The 15880-nt window shown below is 48.7% G+C and overlaps 1 protein-coding gene across 1 annotated transcript in view; it reads left to right on the top strand.

The window, feature by feature from the left end:
* The first annotated feature begins 276 nt into the window (after positions 1–276).
* The window catches only part of IRF7 (interferon regulatory factor 7), a 25305-nt gene continuing 9701 nt past the window's right edge, over positions 277–15880 (top strand). The window contains 16 exon segments of the mRNA XM_038406349.2: positions 277–463; positions 2195–2331; positions 4212–4228; positions 4231–4278; positions 4281–4340; positions 4343–4368; positions 6499–6534; positions 6536–6616; positions 6618–6708; positions 7663–7751; positions 9151–9202; positions 10192–10389; positions 12241–12495; positions 13525–13779; positions 14434–14817; positions 15192–15310. Coding sequence (XP_038262277.1) covers positions 2306–2331; positions 4212–4228; positions 4231–4278; positions 4281–4340; positions 4343–4368; positions 6499–6534; positions 6536–6616; positions 6618–6708; positions 7663–7751; positions 9151–9202; positions 10192–10389; positions 12241–12495; positions 13525–13779; positions 14434–14817; positions 15192–15310 — 1737 coding nt within the window. The 5' untranslated portion in view covers positions 277–463; positions 2195–2305.

Raw genomic sequence — 15880 nt, 5'->3', positions numbered from 1 at the left:
TTTAGTGCTCAGTAATGAGACTGGAGGAGCTGCTGTTGCTGCAGAAACAGCTTTGGAGAAGTCCCTGGCTGGAATCCAGAGACTGTTGATTGTCACATTTCCTTTGGAAACATAGCCCAGCAGACTGGATGGATCCTTCCACCTTTGGAACCTTGTAGCTTAATAGAAATGAAACTTTTACTTTCAAGAAGATCATGTGATTTCCAGGAAAGGAAGTGACATATTTGGGCAGGACCAGTATATACTAGAAATATGCTCTGATGAAGTTTCATGTTGTTGTTTTATTAATCACCGTCTTGGTACAGAGTCCACTCCAATTGGCTACAGGCTGTGATCCTGTAGCCAATGAGCTGGGCTGACGACATAGTTCAGAAGCATATAAAATGGAGACTCATTGCTGGAAATGTTTTGATATTTCAACTATTCACAAAATCCCTGGTAACATCCTCTGGTAACAGCAAAGGTAACTGATCTATTTTTTACTGGTGCTATTAACTGATCATAGCTGGGGAGTAGTGGGAGGAGGGAATTGCAAATAAGAGATTTGGCAGCTTCTTTGGAAAAAGCAAGCAGAATTCATCACAATCCCATAAAGCTGCCTTCAGTAGCTTCTCTGGAAACAACAGTGCAGTTTTGAATGGGTGCCAGGAGATACAAACATTGGCTGGATTTCTTGGTAATTGGTGCACCAGGGGTGTGAGTGTGCACACACTAGGGTGTGTGAGTGCACTAGGGTGTGTGTGAGAGAGAGATTTTATGCAAGTGCTGCAAATTGTGCTGGAGGATGGAAGCTAGAGAAATTCCTTTTCTACACTTTGATTCCTGATGGTGCATGAACTGTAGCTTTGCAGATCCCTCTCCTATTCCTCCTCTTTATTTTCTTGTGGTTTGCAGAGGTGCTCTGAAGCATGTTTGCCTATATCTGAAAAGGCCTTTGAGAGCCTCAGATGAAAGGCATGCAGAAGTATATCTCAAAATGCTAAATATATTATAAGGAGATGAGACTCATGCCTCAGCCTGCAGCTGTGGCTTCCCCCTTCCTCGCTCTATGAATGTCACCAATACATTACTCAGCTGATTTGCACCATGTTTGCAATTCAGAGACAGGAGGCAGGGAAGAAGGAATAATACAGACTACTTGTGTTTCAGTGCTTAGATTGAAATACCTATTATTTCGCATCTGCATAATGCCAAACAGCAGGCTAATTTTTACACTGGTTCCTCAGCAGTTATAGCTGTTCACTTAGCATTTGCATTTGCAAAAGCACTTTAGACTATCCCTGCTGGATCTCTGCAGCATCCATGTGCCACAGGTTGGAATCATTATTCCTACTACACAGATGGGAAACTAAGGTATAGAAAGGTGGAGGCGGGAGAACTAAGACATATGGAGGCTATTTGTGGCTTGCACCACTATCATGCTGCAATCAGAGATCGGGTCAGGATTAGAATTTAGCATCTCCTGACCCAAATACCTTATGGCTACCTTATGAACCACTTCAGCTCTCAGTAAGGGGAATTTGATATTGCATGGATGAGAGAGGCTGCCATGTGATTGGGTTGGCTCAAGAGCCAGACATTAGATGCTCCTGGGATAGCTTAGCCATCTTCTCTACTAAAGATGGGTACCAGATGAGTAAAGGGGAAAGGGGGACTGATCTTGTGTAACATTGAATACAGTGGAGAGTAAGTGTTGCATGAATTGCAGAAGATTTTCTTAAACTCAAGGAAGGCTGAGGGCTCAGCATGTCTGTAGTCCCTTTCCCTCCTTGTGCTTGTAGCAGGAAGCTAGAGAGGAGCATTATAAGAAACATCCCAGCAAGTCAGGTTAAGAATTGGTTCCTCAGCAGCAGTATTGTTCATTAGACTGTAAACTCTTAGACGGAGGAACTGCCTGAGACTGCACCTGGGTTGCAGATGTAGTTACAAAGAGAAATGGTCCATCTGCCAGCAAAGTCTGCCAGCTGCATGTGCCCCTCCCTTCCCTGAGACTGGCACCTCCTGGGATTTCTGCCTGGGCAGCCGAGTCTCCACACCGTCCACCTTGCCGTGGCTCGGGGCTCAGAGCCACAAGTCGCATTGCTCAAGTGGTTGTCAGCACACCCCAGAGAGGGCTCCAGTGCTAACACAGGAATTGATTTGGGGTTACATCATGGCGGCGAATGTGAGTGACTCTCCCTGCATCTGCCTCCAGTTCATACAGGTCCTGCTTGGAGGTTTCCAATTCATCTGCAAGAATTCCATTTGGTGCCAAAGGAGTGAACTCCCCAACCCTTCCTTCTGCAATTAACCCGAGACTGGCTGCATGATGGCTGCATCCGAGAGCGAGGGGTAAGTGGCTCTGGGGGAGCTGGACGCGAGTGCGGTCAGTGCAGCATGCGTGACGTACACAAGCCAATGGCAGTAGTGCAGCATGCACTGTCTGGCTGTAACCATTACCGGCAGGCCTGAAAGGATACACCCCTGAGTAGGTAGATCCCACGGCAACAACTTTTTTGCTTATCTCTTGCGGACAGCAAAGGCTGCCATGCCTGGCTGATATCTGCCAAGGAACTGCTGGAGACTGGCCCTTGGGGCTGTAAGGGTCGCTGTCATTCATCTAAGCGGCTGTCTACTGTGGCACATGGCTGCCCGGTGACTAGTTGCTCTGCTAAAGGGAAGGAGCAGCTGCCAAATTGGACATGAGACTGCTGTGCAAAACTACTGTCATGATTACAGGTTTGCTGAAGTGTGAAATATGACCACTTCTTTCTGCTGCAGGAAACAGGAATGGGAACATCTCAGTGAAGTATTTTAAGTTAAGGCGTGCCTACCCTTTCTTTATCATTTGTATTTCCTTAGTGCCAACGGCCCAGAGCTGCAAAAATAACTAGGCTTCTAACTCTTACTGAAATCAACAGGAGCTAGGTGCCTAAATACCGTTGAGGATCTGAGCCTAGAGGGCCCAAGTGAAATGGAAACTCAGTGGTGCTAGGTGCTTTACCAGGGCTCACCACACTGGCACCTCCTGCTGGTCATCTTGGGGATTAGCTCTGCGGGTCAGTACACCTTCACCCAGTGTCCCTTCTGCTCCTGGACCCTCATCACTCCAAGGACTGCGGCATTCTCGTCACGACTCAGCCCTCTGGATGTGTAATGATCTGTGCTCCCCCCCTTCCAGGGGCAAATGTTGCAGTCTAACCATCCCAACACTTCCCCAGTGGCAACTACAGCCATTGTCGGCCACTTTCCCGTGGTCCCAGCACCCTCTTCGCCTTTGCCTCAGGGCTTCAGCCTGCAAATCCCAGCAGCCAGCCAGGAGCTTTTCTCTGGTCCCTGCTAGCCGCACTGCTCAGTCCAGGCTGCAGGCTTCCTTCTGCCTGCCAGATACCCAGCCCTCCCTTCTTGCACTCTAGGGAGTAACTGACCCGGCTCTTCTTATACGGGCCTGCTGGGCCTTGATTGGCTGTTCCTCACAGCCACTCTCCTATTGGCTGCTTCTTGAGCAGCCTTCCTTGGGCCCTATCAACCCCTTGCATGCCAGTGTGGGGCAGACGCCCCCTCACAGTGCTATAGAAACACATCAGTTCATAGATTCCAAGACCAGAAGAGACAACAGTGATCATCTGGTCTGCCCATGTACCATATAACATAGGCCATGTGACTTCCCCACAATAATTCCTGTTCGAATATGGAAAGAGATGTACTCAATAGACCAGGTACACAAAACAAAAAGTGCGGGGAGGGAAAGGAACCATTGTCATCCCCATTTTATAGATGGGGAACTGAGGCCCAGGGAGATCGATTTGCCCCAAGTCACAACAGGAGTTTGCAACACTGAGGCACCTAATTTTCATATTAATTAATTATGACTAACAATCCATTTATAGCATTTCTGTGAAGTGTTTCTTCAGAATAACTGCACACATCCACCTTGTGTGTGCACTTTTATCTCTTCTGATAGATGTCTAGCAACTGTTGCTTGTTTGTTTGCGCTCACGCAGCAACAGAACCTACAGCTGATCAACGCTCTGTCCTCCCCATGCATTCCAGGGAGAAGGCAGACATTTTCTTGGGCCTGCATTTTCTCCTTCAGGCCTCACCCACTTAGCTGGAACAGCAGATCTCTTCCCTGGCGGCTCGGTATTACTCGATTGCTGTTGTTTGCAGGGGTTAGTCTTTGATCTGCCATTGGCCAACAGGCCTGCATAACTCTGTCTTCGTCTTTACAGGGGTTCTCAAAAATTACGGTTGCCTGGTGGCTGATTAAGCAGATCAACAGTGAAAACTATGAGGGCTCTGCTGGGTAAACAAGGACCACACTCAGTTTCGCATCCCTGGAAACCACTTCCAGGAGGATATCAACCTAATGACTACAAGATTTTCAAGGTAGGATCCCAAATGATTCTCTTTTTCCCATCCCCACCAACCCCATCTCCTGCAGAAGCCAGTCCCAGTCCAGGGTAACTAATTAAGAAGAACTGACAAACGATCAGGTTGATGCTCTGACGTTGCTCTGTGGACATTTGCTTATAATGGGGGTTCACTGCGTGATGGCCTTGCATTGTAGGATGCATCATTGTCACAGTGTGGCACCGGACAGTAATTGGCTAGTTCCCTTTCATTTGATGGAGTATCCATCCCACCAGGGTAACAGAGCACAGAAGGGTTCCTTGGCAGAATGCACACCAGACCTCAGAATAATGACCAGCTTCAATTCCCATGGCTGTGGGAGGACCCCGATGACCCTGGTGGGGTTGTAACATGTTCCCTTGCAGTACATCATCCAGTCACTTGCTGGCCCCATGTGCTAAATATATCTCCAAGTAGAGGGTGGGTTCCCGGTAACAAAAAGGCAAAAGCTGGAACTCAAGCAGTGTGGAAGCTTGTTTCGTCTGTCTTTTCAGTTATTTCTTTAATAAATACCTCCCTGTTTAAAAGACTGTTTCTTACATCATAATAGGGCTTCTGCCCTTTCTGGAATTTCCTGGGACTTTCCACATTTTAATAGGGTCTTCCCTGCAGACTGCAGCTACAGGCCATTAAAAGGTAATAGATAAATTCTGAGCTTATGAGAGGACAAAGTTGTGTTGATGTGACATGAAATGTCTCAGCTCAAGCAGGTTAGAAATTTTCAGGTGGAACGTTTTTCTGTTAGAAAATGCTTGATTTGTCAAAATGGAAACATTTTGCCAGAATGTGTCAACTTCAGTGAAATGTTGATGGAAACCAGGCTGGTTCCTCAATCACACCCTGCCTGCCAGGGAGAGTTCTATAGAGCCCCCGCCTTCCAGGTTCCCCAAACTGCCCACTCCCTGCCTGGTGGGTGGCTGGGATTATGAGCACTCATGGAGCTAGGAAAGGTTTCAAAGATTGGAATGACATTTTGGAATGTCACTTTTCTGAACGAAATTTCAGAATTCTCCGTCCCTGGGAAATTTCAAACTTGCATTTTTTTTGTTCCGTTCCAGAAGATTTTTTTTTCCCCTTGAAATTTCAGAATTTCCTGCAGAATGGGAATTCCGTTTCAGCCAGCACTAGGCACGGCTAAGAGTAGGATTAGATTTAGACCCACCCTCCAAAGACTGAGCTGGCAATATCCCTCAAAAATCCTGAAGCTGGGCTGTCTGTCCACACTGAGAATTACAATAGTTGCAGTGTCACGGCTGGTAAAGGCCAAAACAATCTCCCAGTTGATTCTGCTTAACTTTTGTTTGTGATCTTTCCCGTGGCAGCCAATTAACGGGCATGTGCCTTGGAAAACAAAAATAGTCACCCAGGAGACAGATCTCGCTTTCAGGCTTGTTACAAAGAGTTGGACAGAGCCGTGTTAACAGATCAGGGCAGGGCCTATCACTCTATATTTGTATGCTGCATAGCACCATGGGGCCCCAGACACTACCATTATACAATAAATAATAATACAGAGCAGTTGGGAAGTAGCCTATTGTAATGAATGAGCCCAGAACAACAGTAATCGAGGGGGGAAGTAATCTTATAAGAAAAAGGGAGGGGGGAAATGGGATCCACTTTTTTCCTAGTATTTCTCCATTGTACAATGCATGTCTGTATTTGGACCCACTGTCCAACATGCTCAGATGCTGTGATGATGGGAGACTGTATATGTACCTAGGCAGTGCCGATGGTCTGAAATCATGCCAAATCAGCACCAGAATCCTCGGCATCCTAGGAGGAGACTGGGTCAAATTCTAAAGCCCTTGGGTGTCTGAGTCCTGGACCACAGTAACGAAAAAGGGAAAGGGTTACTCCACCACAGTGGTCTGAGTGGGGTTGAGGGAAAGGAGGTTTCCACTTACCGGCAAAGCGCTTGACAGAATCCTTTAAAAAAGACAATGGAGCTAATAGAGAGCGTTGGAAGGAATTGTACAGAGATCTTCATGCCTTGCTGCCCTGAGGCATAAGATCAACATGACTTTCTGTTAACGGCAGACAGACTGCTCCTCTCTAATGCCTTCCTGCCTGTCTTTCTCTCCCCCAATCCCTCTTCTTTATGGAAAGGCCTGGGCCATCAACAGCGGAAGTACAACGGAAATAGCTGAAAGATCTGGCAAGTGGGAAAACCAACTTCGTCTGTGCCCTGAGAAGCACAAACATGTTCCTGATGGTGCAGGACAACCTCAAAGACCTCCGAGGACCCTCACAAAGTGTATAAAATCATCAACCCAAGCCCCAATGCTGTGACAGCTGCTAATGCCCCAACTACTAAAAGTAAGGATGCTGGCAATACAGGTTGAAGACAGGCGCAGACAGACGTGGTTCTGATTTGTGCAAGGAGCTCTTTTCTTTTACTCTCTGCCTGGCACCACTCCAGATCCAGTCTGAATAGAATACAGCGTCATGTGGGAGAGATGGGATTTTAGGTAACTGCCTTTAAAAATGACCAGGGCAGGGGAGGGCAATATTTCAAAAATACTTGTTCCCCTGCAGCTCCTAGTGTTCTCAGTCAATGGGAGCTGCTGAATACTCTTGAAAATCAGGGCCTGTGGCCTGAACTGTGGGTGACATGGTTGGAGTGAGATCATGGTGCTTAGTGCTGCTCCCTGCTGGTAGGGCAGAAGTGCTAACAGTACCGGATGTTTTCCGAGGGCAATCTCACTGCCCTTCTCCTGCAGATTTCTGCTTTGAGGAAACCCAGTGAGCCAAATTCTGACCTAATTACGCACGCGTTACCCTGTAAAGTCAATGGAGCTGTAAAGGCTATGGTGACACAGGTATAACTGAGGGCAGCTTTCAAGGCTTCCCAACAAAGTATGTAGAAGGTCATGAAGAACTGGATAAACTGGTGGCATTAAGGGCAACATTTTCAAAAGTGCCCACTAATTTTTTGGGTGCACAACTCGACACCGTAAAGGGACCTGACGTTGAGAAAGGGGTATGCATCTGCCCTCCGAAAACTAGACCTCTTCAAAGTGTCTCAAGTTGGGCACCCGAATTCACCAGTCCGTTTTGATAAGTTAGGCCCTTGGTGTCTCCAGTTTGGCTCCTAAAACTTGAGGGAACTCCAAATTAGTGAAGAGTTTTCAACATATGGGCCTTAAGCCCTGAGCAAATCTCACTTCTTGGAAGTATGGATCATGCTTAACTTCCCATGTCAGAAATTCCATTTGCTAAACCACTGTTTTTTTCCTCCCCATACCTGTGTAATTTGCTGTTGTCTTTTAGACAATAACCTGCATGACAATAAAGAAGACATTGGCCTCCATTCTGAAGAAGCCCCTAATCTGCATCATCCTATGCCACAGCAACTGCAGGTACCAGAACTGGGGATGGGAGAAGCTGGGGAAGTGCTAAGCTTGAAGGAGCCCTGGAATCATCAGAACCTGATAACGTTTCACTAAACTTAAGTGGCTCATGGGAAATTAACATGGATAAACTCCCTACCCCCACCCCCATGCTGCAAAGTTCTGAGTCAATCAATGTCACTGCTAGAGCCTTCCATGTGAATGTGTCTCTAGACAATGTCCTTGGGAGTTGCTTATACCCTGCAGGGACAGAATTTGACCCCAGGAAAACAGCTGGGCGAATGATCATGCATCTCTTTTTGCAAGAAGTCATGTTTGCAACACCAAATCTAAATACACACACAGCTAGCTCCTGAGCAGCAATCACAGAAGATGATCCAGCTCAGTCTTCTCACTGTGTGAAAAAAGTTTTCCACAACAGAATGAAAGAGTTTTTGGCTGGGGGAAAACTGGTCTTCTACCATGTAACCTTTTCATCCACACAGTGGATTCAGTTGAAGAGGGAATAAAAATTACCTGTTCTGATTTTGGCATGAAAATATCCACACATTCAGGACACCCTCTACCCTCCAGCTCTTCCAGGAACCGTCTCTGTCAAAGGCCTTGTCTACAGGAAAAAGTCTAAAATTTAACTAAGGGTGTGATTCAAAATCAGTTAAGCTAAACCAGGGCAAATCCTTGTGCAGACACTTCTGGTTTGGTTTAAATCAGTCTTGGTTTGGTTTAGCTTAAGTCAGTTGGGAATCAGTTTAAAGCTAAACTAGAATAAGCTCCTCTTAAACTGCAATAAGTTCCATCTAATTGTTTGTAGCTGTTTAGCTGAAATCAGTTTTAAGTTAACCTGGTGCAGCTTTCTCATGTAGGCCTAAGACCTTGGGAGGATTCTATTGGCCGCTGTGGAACTACTCTAATTCATACCAGCTGAGAATCTGGCCCCTGGATCACACTGGGGGGAATTGTCTCCATTCCAGCCACCAGTGGCCATATGCCAGCATAGCTGCAAACCCTCATGTCCATAAAGAAAGCCACCATTTGCATCAGGGGTGCTTATCCCTGTGTCAAGCAGGCTCCCAGGTTCTCAGCCCCTCTCTCTTGGATGCCTCTTCAAGTCAAGAACGCAAAGCGTATTTGGCTTGCCTGTATCGGAGTAGCCACTCTCCTTGGCTCAGGCTGGCCTTAGCTGGGACTCACATGTTTCTGCTGGGCCACTGGGAAGCAGCAAGACTAGCAACAGTGAGGCCATGGCTGAATCCACTTCACTGGTCAAAGCCTCTCAGTGAATGGGTGCCTAGAAATGCCCAGCTAATTGTAGGGATGTTGCTTCACTGATGCACTTTGTCTCTCACATATCTCTGTGATGAATCCAATAAAACAAAAAGAAAATGGTCTCGGGTGCTTTGTTTTGCAGCCGCAGATAGAATTAGATTTGGAGATGTTGTCGCTGGAAAACCCTCCCCAAGGTAGGTTACATGCTGATTTCTTTTTAAGTGTAAATGATTGAATTCCGGAAGATAAAACCCAGAATAGAAACCATGGCGCTGCATATGGCCCTGTGCTCCTCCATTGTTTATTCATTGAATTGGATCTCTTTACTGAAGGCTTGGGCACTCGATTGAGAGTTGGGAGCCCGGGGTTCTCTTTCCTGCTCTGCCACTGACTCATTCAGCACCTTGGTTGAGTCTCTCAGCATTTCCACATGCCCTGGGACAGGAAGCAGGATGAACTAGACAGGAAATTATGCTGAGGCATACAGACTTTGATTCAAAGCCATTGCTTCCTAGTGCAATAGCCCTGCGGCTTTTCCACCTTGTCAGGAATTCTGGTGGAAGGTCGGTGTTGCATTTAATTCTAATCAAATAGTACAGGAGTGAATAAACGTAATACATGTTTGGGAAAGCTAAAGGGAGCTTAGGGAAGGAGATAAGAGAGAAAAACAATATGGCAGAGCTGATAAACCTTTGCTCGAATAAGCAGTCAAGTTTATTCCTTGTTCACTTCAGTTCAGATTCAGTGCCCAGCAGTTGGACTGTGGTCTGATTGCTTTTAAAACCAGCCTATTCAAGATCAATTTCTAACCCAGCTATCCAAGACACTACCCCATAGTTGGTGGGTCTGTGGCAACAAGTCTGCCAAAGAACCCCTGCGTGATACCATCAGGGGCAACAGCCCCGGGCAGGTTCAACCATGGTGCTAAGGTCACTGGGGAGACAGACTTGGCCAACAGTGTCACACCCCCTACATCTCGCTTTGGCCCAGCATGGTGAAGTCCTAGCCAAACCCCATGGGCAGGAGAAGGGCTATTGCAGGCTTCCTTCCACTGTGCAAAGCGAACTCCTGAGGAAAACCAGTTTCTAGTGGGGCAGGTGGAGAGGTGCGTGAGAAAAAACTTCTAACAGGCATAGAGATGTGCTTGTGATTGAGATTGTCCTTGGCTCTTGTTGCTCCACAGAGATGGATAGCGTGCAGAACAAAAGGCCAGCCTACGACCCTGGCAGGAATCCGTCCCAGGGCTACATCACCAATAATTCGGCGCCAAACGGCTACCAGTGCAGCCCTGACACACTCCAGTGGATTCTGCAACAGTGCAGCTTAACTCAGAATGGCTGCAGCCCACAGCAGCTGCCATGGGCTCTGGATGGAGGTTCAGGTAGGCTGAGACCCCAAAGAGTAGAGCTGTACCAGAGGCACCTATGTTTCATAATACAGCTGGCTCTCACTGGACTTCCCAGTGACTTCCCAGGCTTGTGTTAGAAATGTTGGGTGCAGAGCGTCGGGACAGTCCCATTGTATTCCAGGGAAGAGGGAATCCTACCCTTCCTTCTGATGTGCTGGTCAAGAGCTGTGGTTCTTCACCATCCCATACCAGCACGCCAGCAGAGCCTCCTCCCACAGCGCGGGCAGTTCCAGACAGGAAACCGATGGGCTGCAGGGAGGTGCCTAGGAAGTATCCCTCTGAACAGCTGCTCCAGTCCATGTACTCAGCTCAGAAACCAAGTGGCAGGTTATTGTACGGCATCCAAGCAACAACAATGAAGAGGATCTAAAGCAGGGGTGTTGCCCACCCCCACCCCGTGGCCCTTGAGGCTCTTAATTGTGCACCACCCCTCCCCAAGAGAGACTGTGTAGAAGAAAATGCATGCTTGGTTCTCAACAAACGTGGGTCCCTGAGCGGCACCATGTGACTTTGCAATGCGGTGTTTGTCAGCCCAGTTGCTGCAGCAAGGTGCTGTGAATGGTGCTGCCCAGCCAACGCCCACTGTATCTCCCTCAGCAGCTCTGCTGTGAGCCAGAAGCACAGGGAGCAGCTACTCTCCTTTCCCTCCTGCAGCTGCTCCGCAGCACCCCTGCTGGCTGCCTGCTGCATTACAGGCAAGAGAGGTTGCTCTCTTCCCTGTGGGGCTATGGGAGCTGTAGGGAAAGCAGGACAGGAGTTTGACTAGCATGGTGTGGGTCCTGGAGGAGAGCCTGGCAAAGGATTTACTCCCCTTCCCCACACAGTCATACAGGGCAGCCCAGGAGAAAGGAAAGCCAAGAGCCATTCTGATTCTCTGCCCCATAGGCTAGAGCTCCAGCTGTGACCCCCTCCTCCTGCATGCCCACTGCTGGCAGGACATCTAGGAGCCAGCTGTGCTGACTGGCTCCTGCTGGGGACTCCCCCACATAAGGGAACAGTGTTGCCCACTCTCAGGATTTTAAGCATTGAGTCCTGGGCTATTTGATATCTTGTTTTAAAGCCCCAACTCCTGGAGTCATGTGATGACACAAAATTCCCACCTTTCATTTAAAAAATTAGAAATAAGTTTCTGGTTGCATAGAAAAGCTTGAAACCGTGAACCTGAGAGGCTCAAAACCAGAAGGCAAATAAAAAGAGCCCCAAATTGGGGGCAGGAGGATGGTTATTTTTGGGGACTTGCATGATGATTTGAGAGCAAGATGTGCTCTTGACACTATGGGAGTCCTGCTGGGTAGGTTCCATGCCTCCCTCAGCAGTGGAAAGTGAGCCAAATTTTGGATTGGGATCCCCCCTGTCATTTCTGAGACATCTGATCTTCATGCTGGGAAGCTCTGGGACCATTTCTCTAAAACTAAAACAAACGGCAAGGGTCATTCACCCTGCCCACCCCGAGACCAGACCTGTGCTAGCTGCGGGCAGCAAGGGCCCTACACTGAGCCACTCACCCACATCAGGTGTGTTGCATCTGGGTGGATCAACCCGCAAGGTCAGGGTCGGTCAGTAGCAATGAAATCCATCCCCCCTCCCTGTTTGGATTCCCAAAAGTGAGGTTCGGGGTAGGATTGGGAAGCATGGGGAGTGGTTGATACTGCAAAGGGCATTGCGATGGTAAAGCTTTATCCAATAGGAAGATCTTGCAGCATTTCCACAAGGTGAGAGAGAGCACGCTCAGCAGCTATTGAATTGTCTAATGTAATGGCTAGCATGCTGCAGTGCCTTACCCAACCCTGGTAATTAACACTGGGTTTCTTTCCCCCCCATCAGGGGAAGTGCCATATGAAGACAGCCGAGGCTATCCAAACCAACATATGGGCCAAAATGGCTACCCACAGCAGGGGAGTGGAGCAGCAAATGGACCAGTGGAGAACTATCACCAATCTGTTGGCCAGTGGGTGACCCAACCCATGGCAGAGACCCAACCCATGCAAAATGCTTACGACCCTTCTGCTGTCTCACTTCTACAGCAGCCCCTCCCATCCAGCACAGTTCCTGGCATAAGTCAGCTTCTTAATAGTGCAGGTCAGTGTATCCCCATTATCTGAGAGCTGGCTGGTGTAAGCAAGCACTTGAGACAGAAAAGACTTGTCGGATCATTGGAAGGTTATGCTCCCCCCAACAGCAAGTGAAGCCGATACGGAACTAGGCTTTGGCGGGTTCGATTTTTATCGGTAAATGTCGGTAAACGTCGATTTCACTCTACACAAACCGAGGAATAAATATTCCATCGATAAAAATTGAAATGTGCAGAGAAGCAGCAGTTTTCTTACTCTGCCTAACAACTTACGAGAGTTTGGTTTAGGGCTATGGGCTGTGCACATTTTGACCTGTGATGTTGACATTATGGGTTCTAACAGTTATAAAGCTTTAGCTGTTTGAAATCAAGGTCGGTCATTAAAGAATTACTGCCTGGCCTGCCCTGCTGTCTGACCCCCTCCCATCACTTCCCACAACTGTGGAAAATTTAAATTGGGGGGGAAAAATGCTTAGAAATAAACAATCGCCATTATCCTCCAGTTCTCAGAAACAAACACCGAGCTCTGCCAAGCCTACTTAGAGCTGATGCCGCACGTGAAGCCAGATTGCCAGAAGAGCTCAGCTCCCATTCAGCACCTAAATGAAGCTGTTTGCTATATCTAACGCTTCCCCCATTCCCTTGTAATTACTCATACCGCACCAGCAGGACGTGAGGTGCATTAGGGAGACAGTCTCTATCCCAAAGAGCTTCCAGTCTATGAAATGTGGAGGATGGGAGACAGCAAAAGCAAAACAACTGAGCAGTGACGCTGTGCATGCATCTGGGCAGCGCTGCCGTTTGTGCAGAATTATGATGTTGTTTCCTTCTCTTTAAAAATTAATCTTTTTTTTTTTTTTTTTTTGGACAGACAGTTTAGGGCTCAAAGCAGGGGGTTTTCAGGAGGGACTATAGAAGAGAGTGGAAGCAAGGGGTTTTTAGGAGGGACTGTAGAAGAGAAAAGATCAGAGCTAAGCAGAAACTAACGTGTTCATTACTGCCTACCAGTCTCACAAACCTATTGTTCTCCATCCTAGTGGAAGTCCTGTTTGCGGGGAGATCTCACTACAATATCCACGCGGGCGTCCAGAGCACTTTCCCGAGCGAAGAGCCTACAGGAAACGCAGTGATCTGTCAAACGCTGAATGGCCCGGGAGAGAACAGTTATCACCAGCCGGCGAATCAGTTGGCAGCCCCGGCAGTGCTGGAGCAGAACGAGTTCACCCCGCTGGGTGCCCTTTTCCCAGAGCAGCATCCTCCTCCCAACACAGTGCCATCGCGGAACAATACAGGTCAGTGACGCCACCCCAGCTGCCTGCCCCAGGAAAGGAGACCTGCTCCAAGCACAGAGTACATCCGTCACCCACCCCTGCCTCTTATCTCTGACAGTGAACAAGGACTGGGGCAGACTCGGTCAAAGCTTTAGGAAAACACAGCTATTGGAACCGAATGGCACCGACCTTTCCCACCCCACCCCTAGATTAGAGGGCCCTCTTCACTTCTCTTGGAGGTTTAGACATCTCGGCTTCAGGTTTGAAATAGACACCCCGCCCCACCCCCATCCACATCTCAGCAGCCCCGTCTCTGCTTGTAGAGGGGGATCCAGGAAGTTCCATGGGGTTCACAGACGTGGCTCTCACGTGGAAAGTGGGAACGAACTGCAGGGATGGACAGATACCATAACACTCAGGCAATGCTCTGTTAAGACTCCCAACAAGGGCGCCAGTGGAAGCCGGGCGTGGGGACGATGGGCTCAGCATGTCAGGGGCTAATCCAGCATCCACTGAGGTCAGTGGAAGTGTCTTCACTGACTTCAGTGAGCATTACATTGGCGCATTGGAGCATTACATTACAGTGCCCTTGGCGAGCAGCCTGTTAGGAACCAGAGCGCACCTGTTCCTGCCAGGCCCTCTTATATAGTCCAAGCATTCCCTCATCTCTTGCAGAAACCATTCCTCCCACTATGGACGTCACCATCTATTACCGAGGGAGGCCACTCCATGAGGTGCAGGTGGCCACCAGCAGCTGCCTATTCGCGTACAATAACGAAGATCCCACCTTTGCTCCAGGCTGCACGCAGGTAGTCCAATTCCCAAACCCAGATGAGCTGCCTGACCAGAAGCAGGCCCAGTTCACCAGGCAGCTGCTCCTGAACACAGGACTGCTGCTGGAGCAGAAGCACAAGAAGATCTATGCCAAGCGCCTGAATAAATGCAAGGTCTTCTGGGCCCTCTCCAGGCAACTGGTGAACATGGCTCAGATCCCTGAGCCCAAGCTGCTGCCACGTGGCACAGAGACGGAGATCTTCGACTATGAGGTGTTCTCAAAGGGTGAGTCTGCAGCCGGGTGGTTCTTACTCTATGGGGCCAGATTTACGGGTAGCAGTTAGATTAGCCGAAAACTCCAAGAGACGTTATTTACCATATGTTTGCACCATGGGGCTCCAATATGGTTGAGGCGCGTAGGCTGATCAAGGGCCGGAGCCCAGCCTGCATAAGCACTGGATTCCAGGTTTTGCTTGGGCACTTCGGGGAGTAGAGAGAATGGCCAGGAGCAAGGGTGAGGGAGCCCCAGAATCTCCTAATCAGAAATCTCCTCTCGTGGCCACCGTCTCCTGACCATCCCAGGGCAGTTTATTTAATCCAGCCAACCCAATGTTTGCCTTGTCCTTGTGCTACTAAAACTATCCTGGTTCCTTTTGCAGAGCTGAAGGATTTTAAGGAACATCAAAGGGCTGCATCTCCCGACTTCACCATCTACCTTGGCTTTGGGCAGTGCTTCTCCAAATCCAAGCCCAAGGAGGCCATGTTAATCCTAGTGAAGGTGAGCCAAGAAGCATCATTCTCCCTTAGCTATGGAGGGAAGTGCTGGCAAAATGCCAAGCGTCATTCATCTCTGGCAGGATGGTTCAGTGCTTAGTGCTTATTCGCTGATGGCCAGCTCCATTGACTTCAGTGTTAATGTGCAGCCACTAAGAGGCTGTGCTCCTCTTCTGTGTGGAACGGCCATGCGTCCATGTAGCTGGTGAAGAGCTAGTGCTTGAGTGGAGATCCCTGGATAACCAGCGGGGAGAGATTTACCCCCCACTCACTTAACTTCATAGCCATACGGCAAGAAGTGGAGAATCCTCCTCTGCCTCGAAAGCTTTACAGTCCTGGGAGGGTAACTAAGCATCTCTTTCTAGCTTAATTATCAGTCCTCTTTGACTACCCAAATTCCCCTCCAATGAGCCCTGCCAATGCATGGACCTGTCCTGGCTCGCCGCTGTTTGAGAGGGGTGGGAACGCATACCGTTCAGCACTCTGACACTACCATGATGGGTACCAAGAAAAGAACCTAGACCGATCTGATGGGGCTGCAGCGTAGGCATAAGGGCCTTCTAGGGAATAGCCC

This window comes from Dermochelys coriacea, chromosome 6 (assembly GCF_009764565.3).
Source record: "Dermochelys coriacea isolate rDerCor1 chromosome 6, rDerCor1.pri.v4, whole genome shotgun sequence".
Taxonomy (NCBI): Eukaryota; Metazoa; Chordata; order Testudines; family Dermochelyidae; genus Dermochelys; species Dermochelys coriacea.
This window is presented reverse-complemented; position numbering and strand designations above follow the sequence as displayed.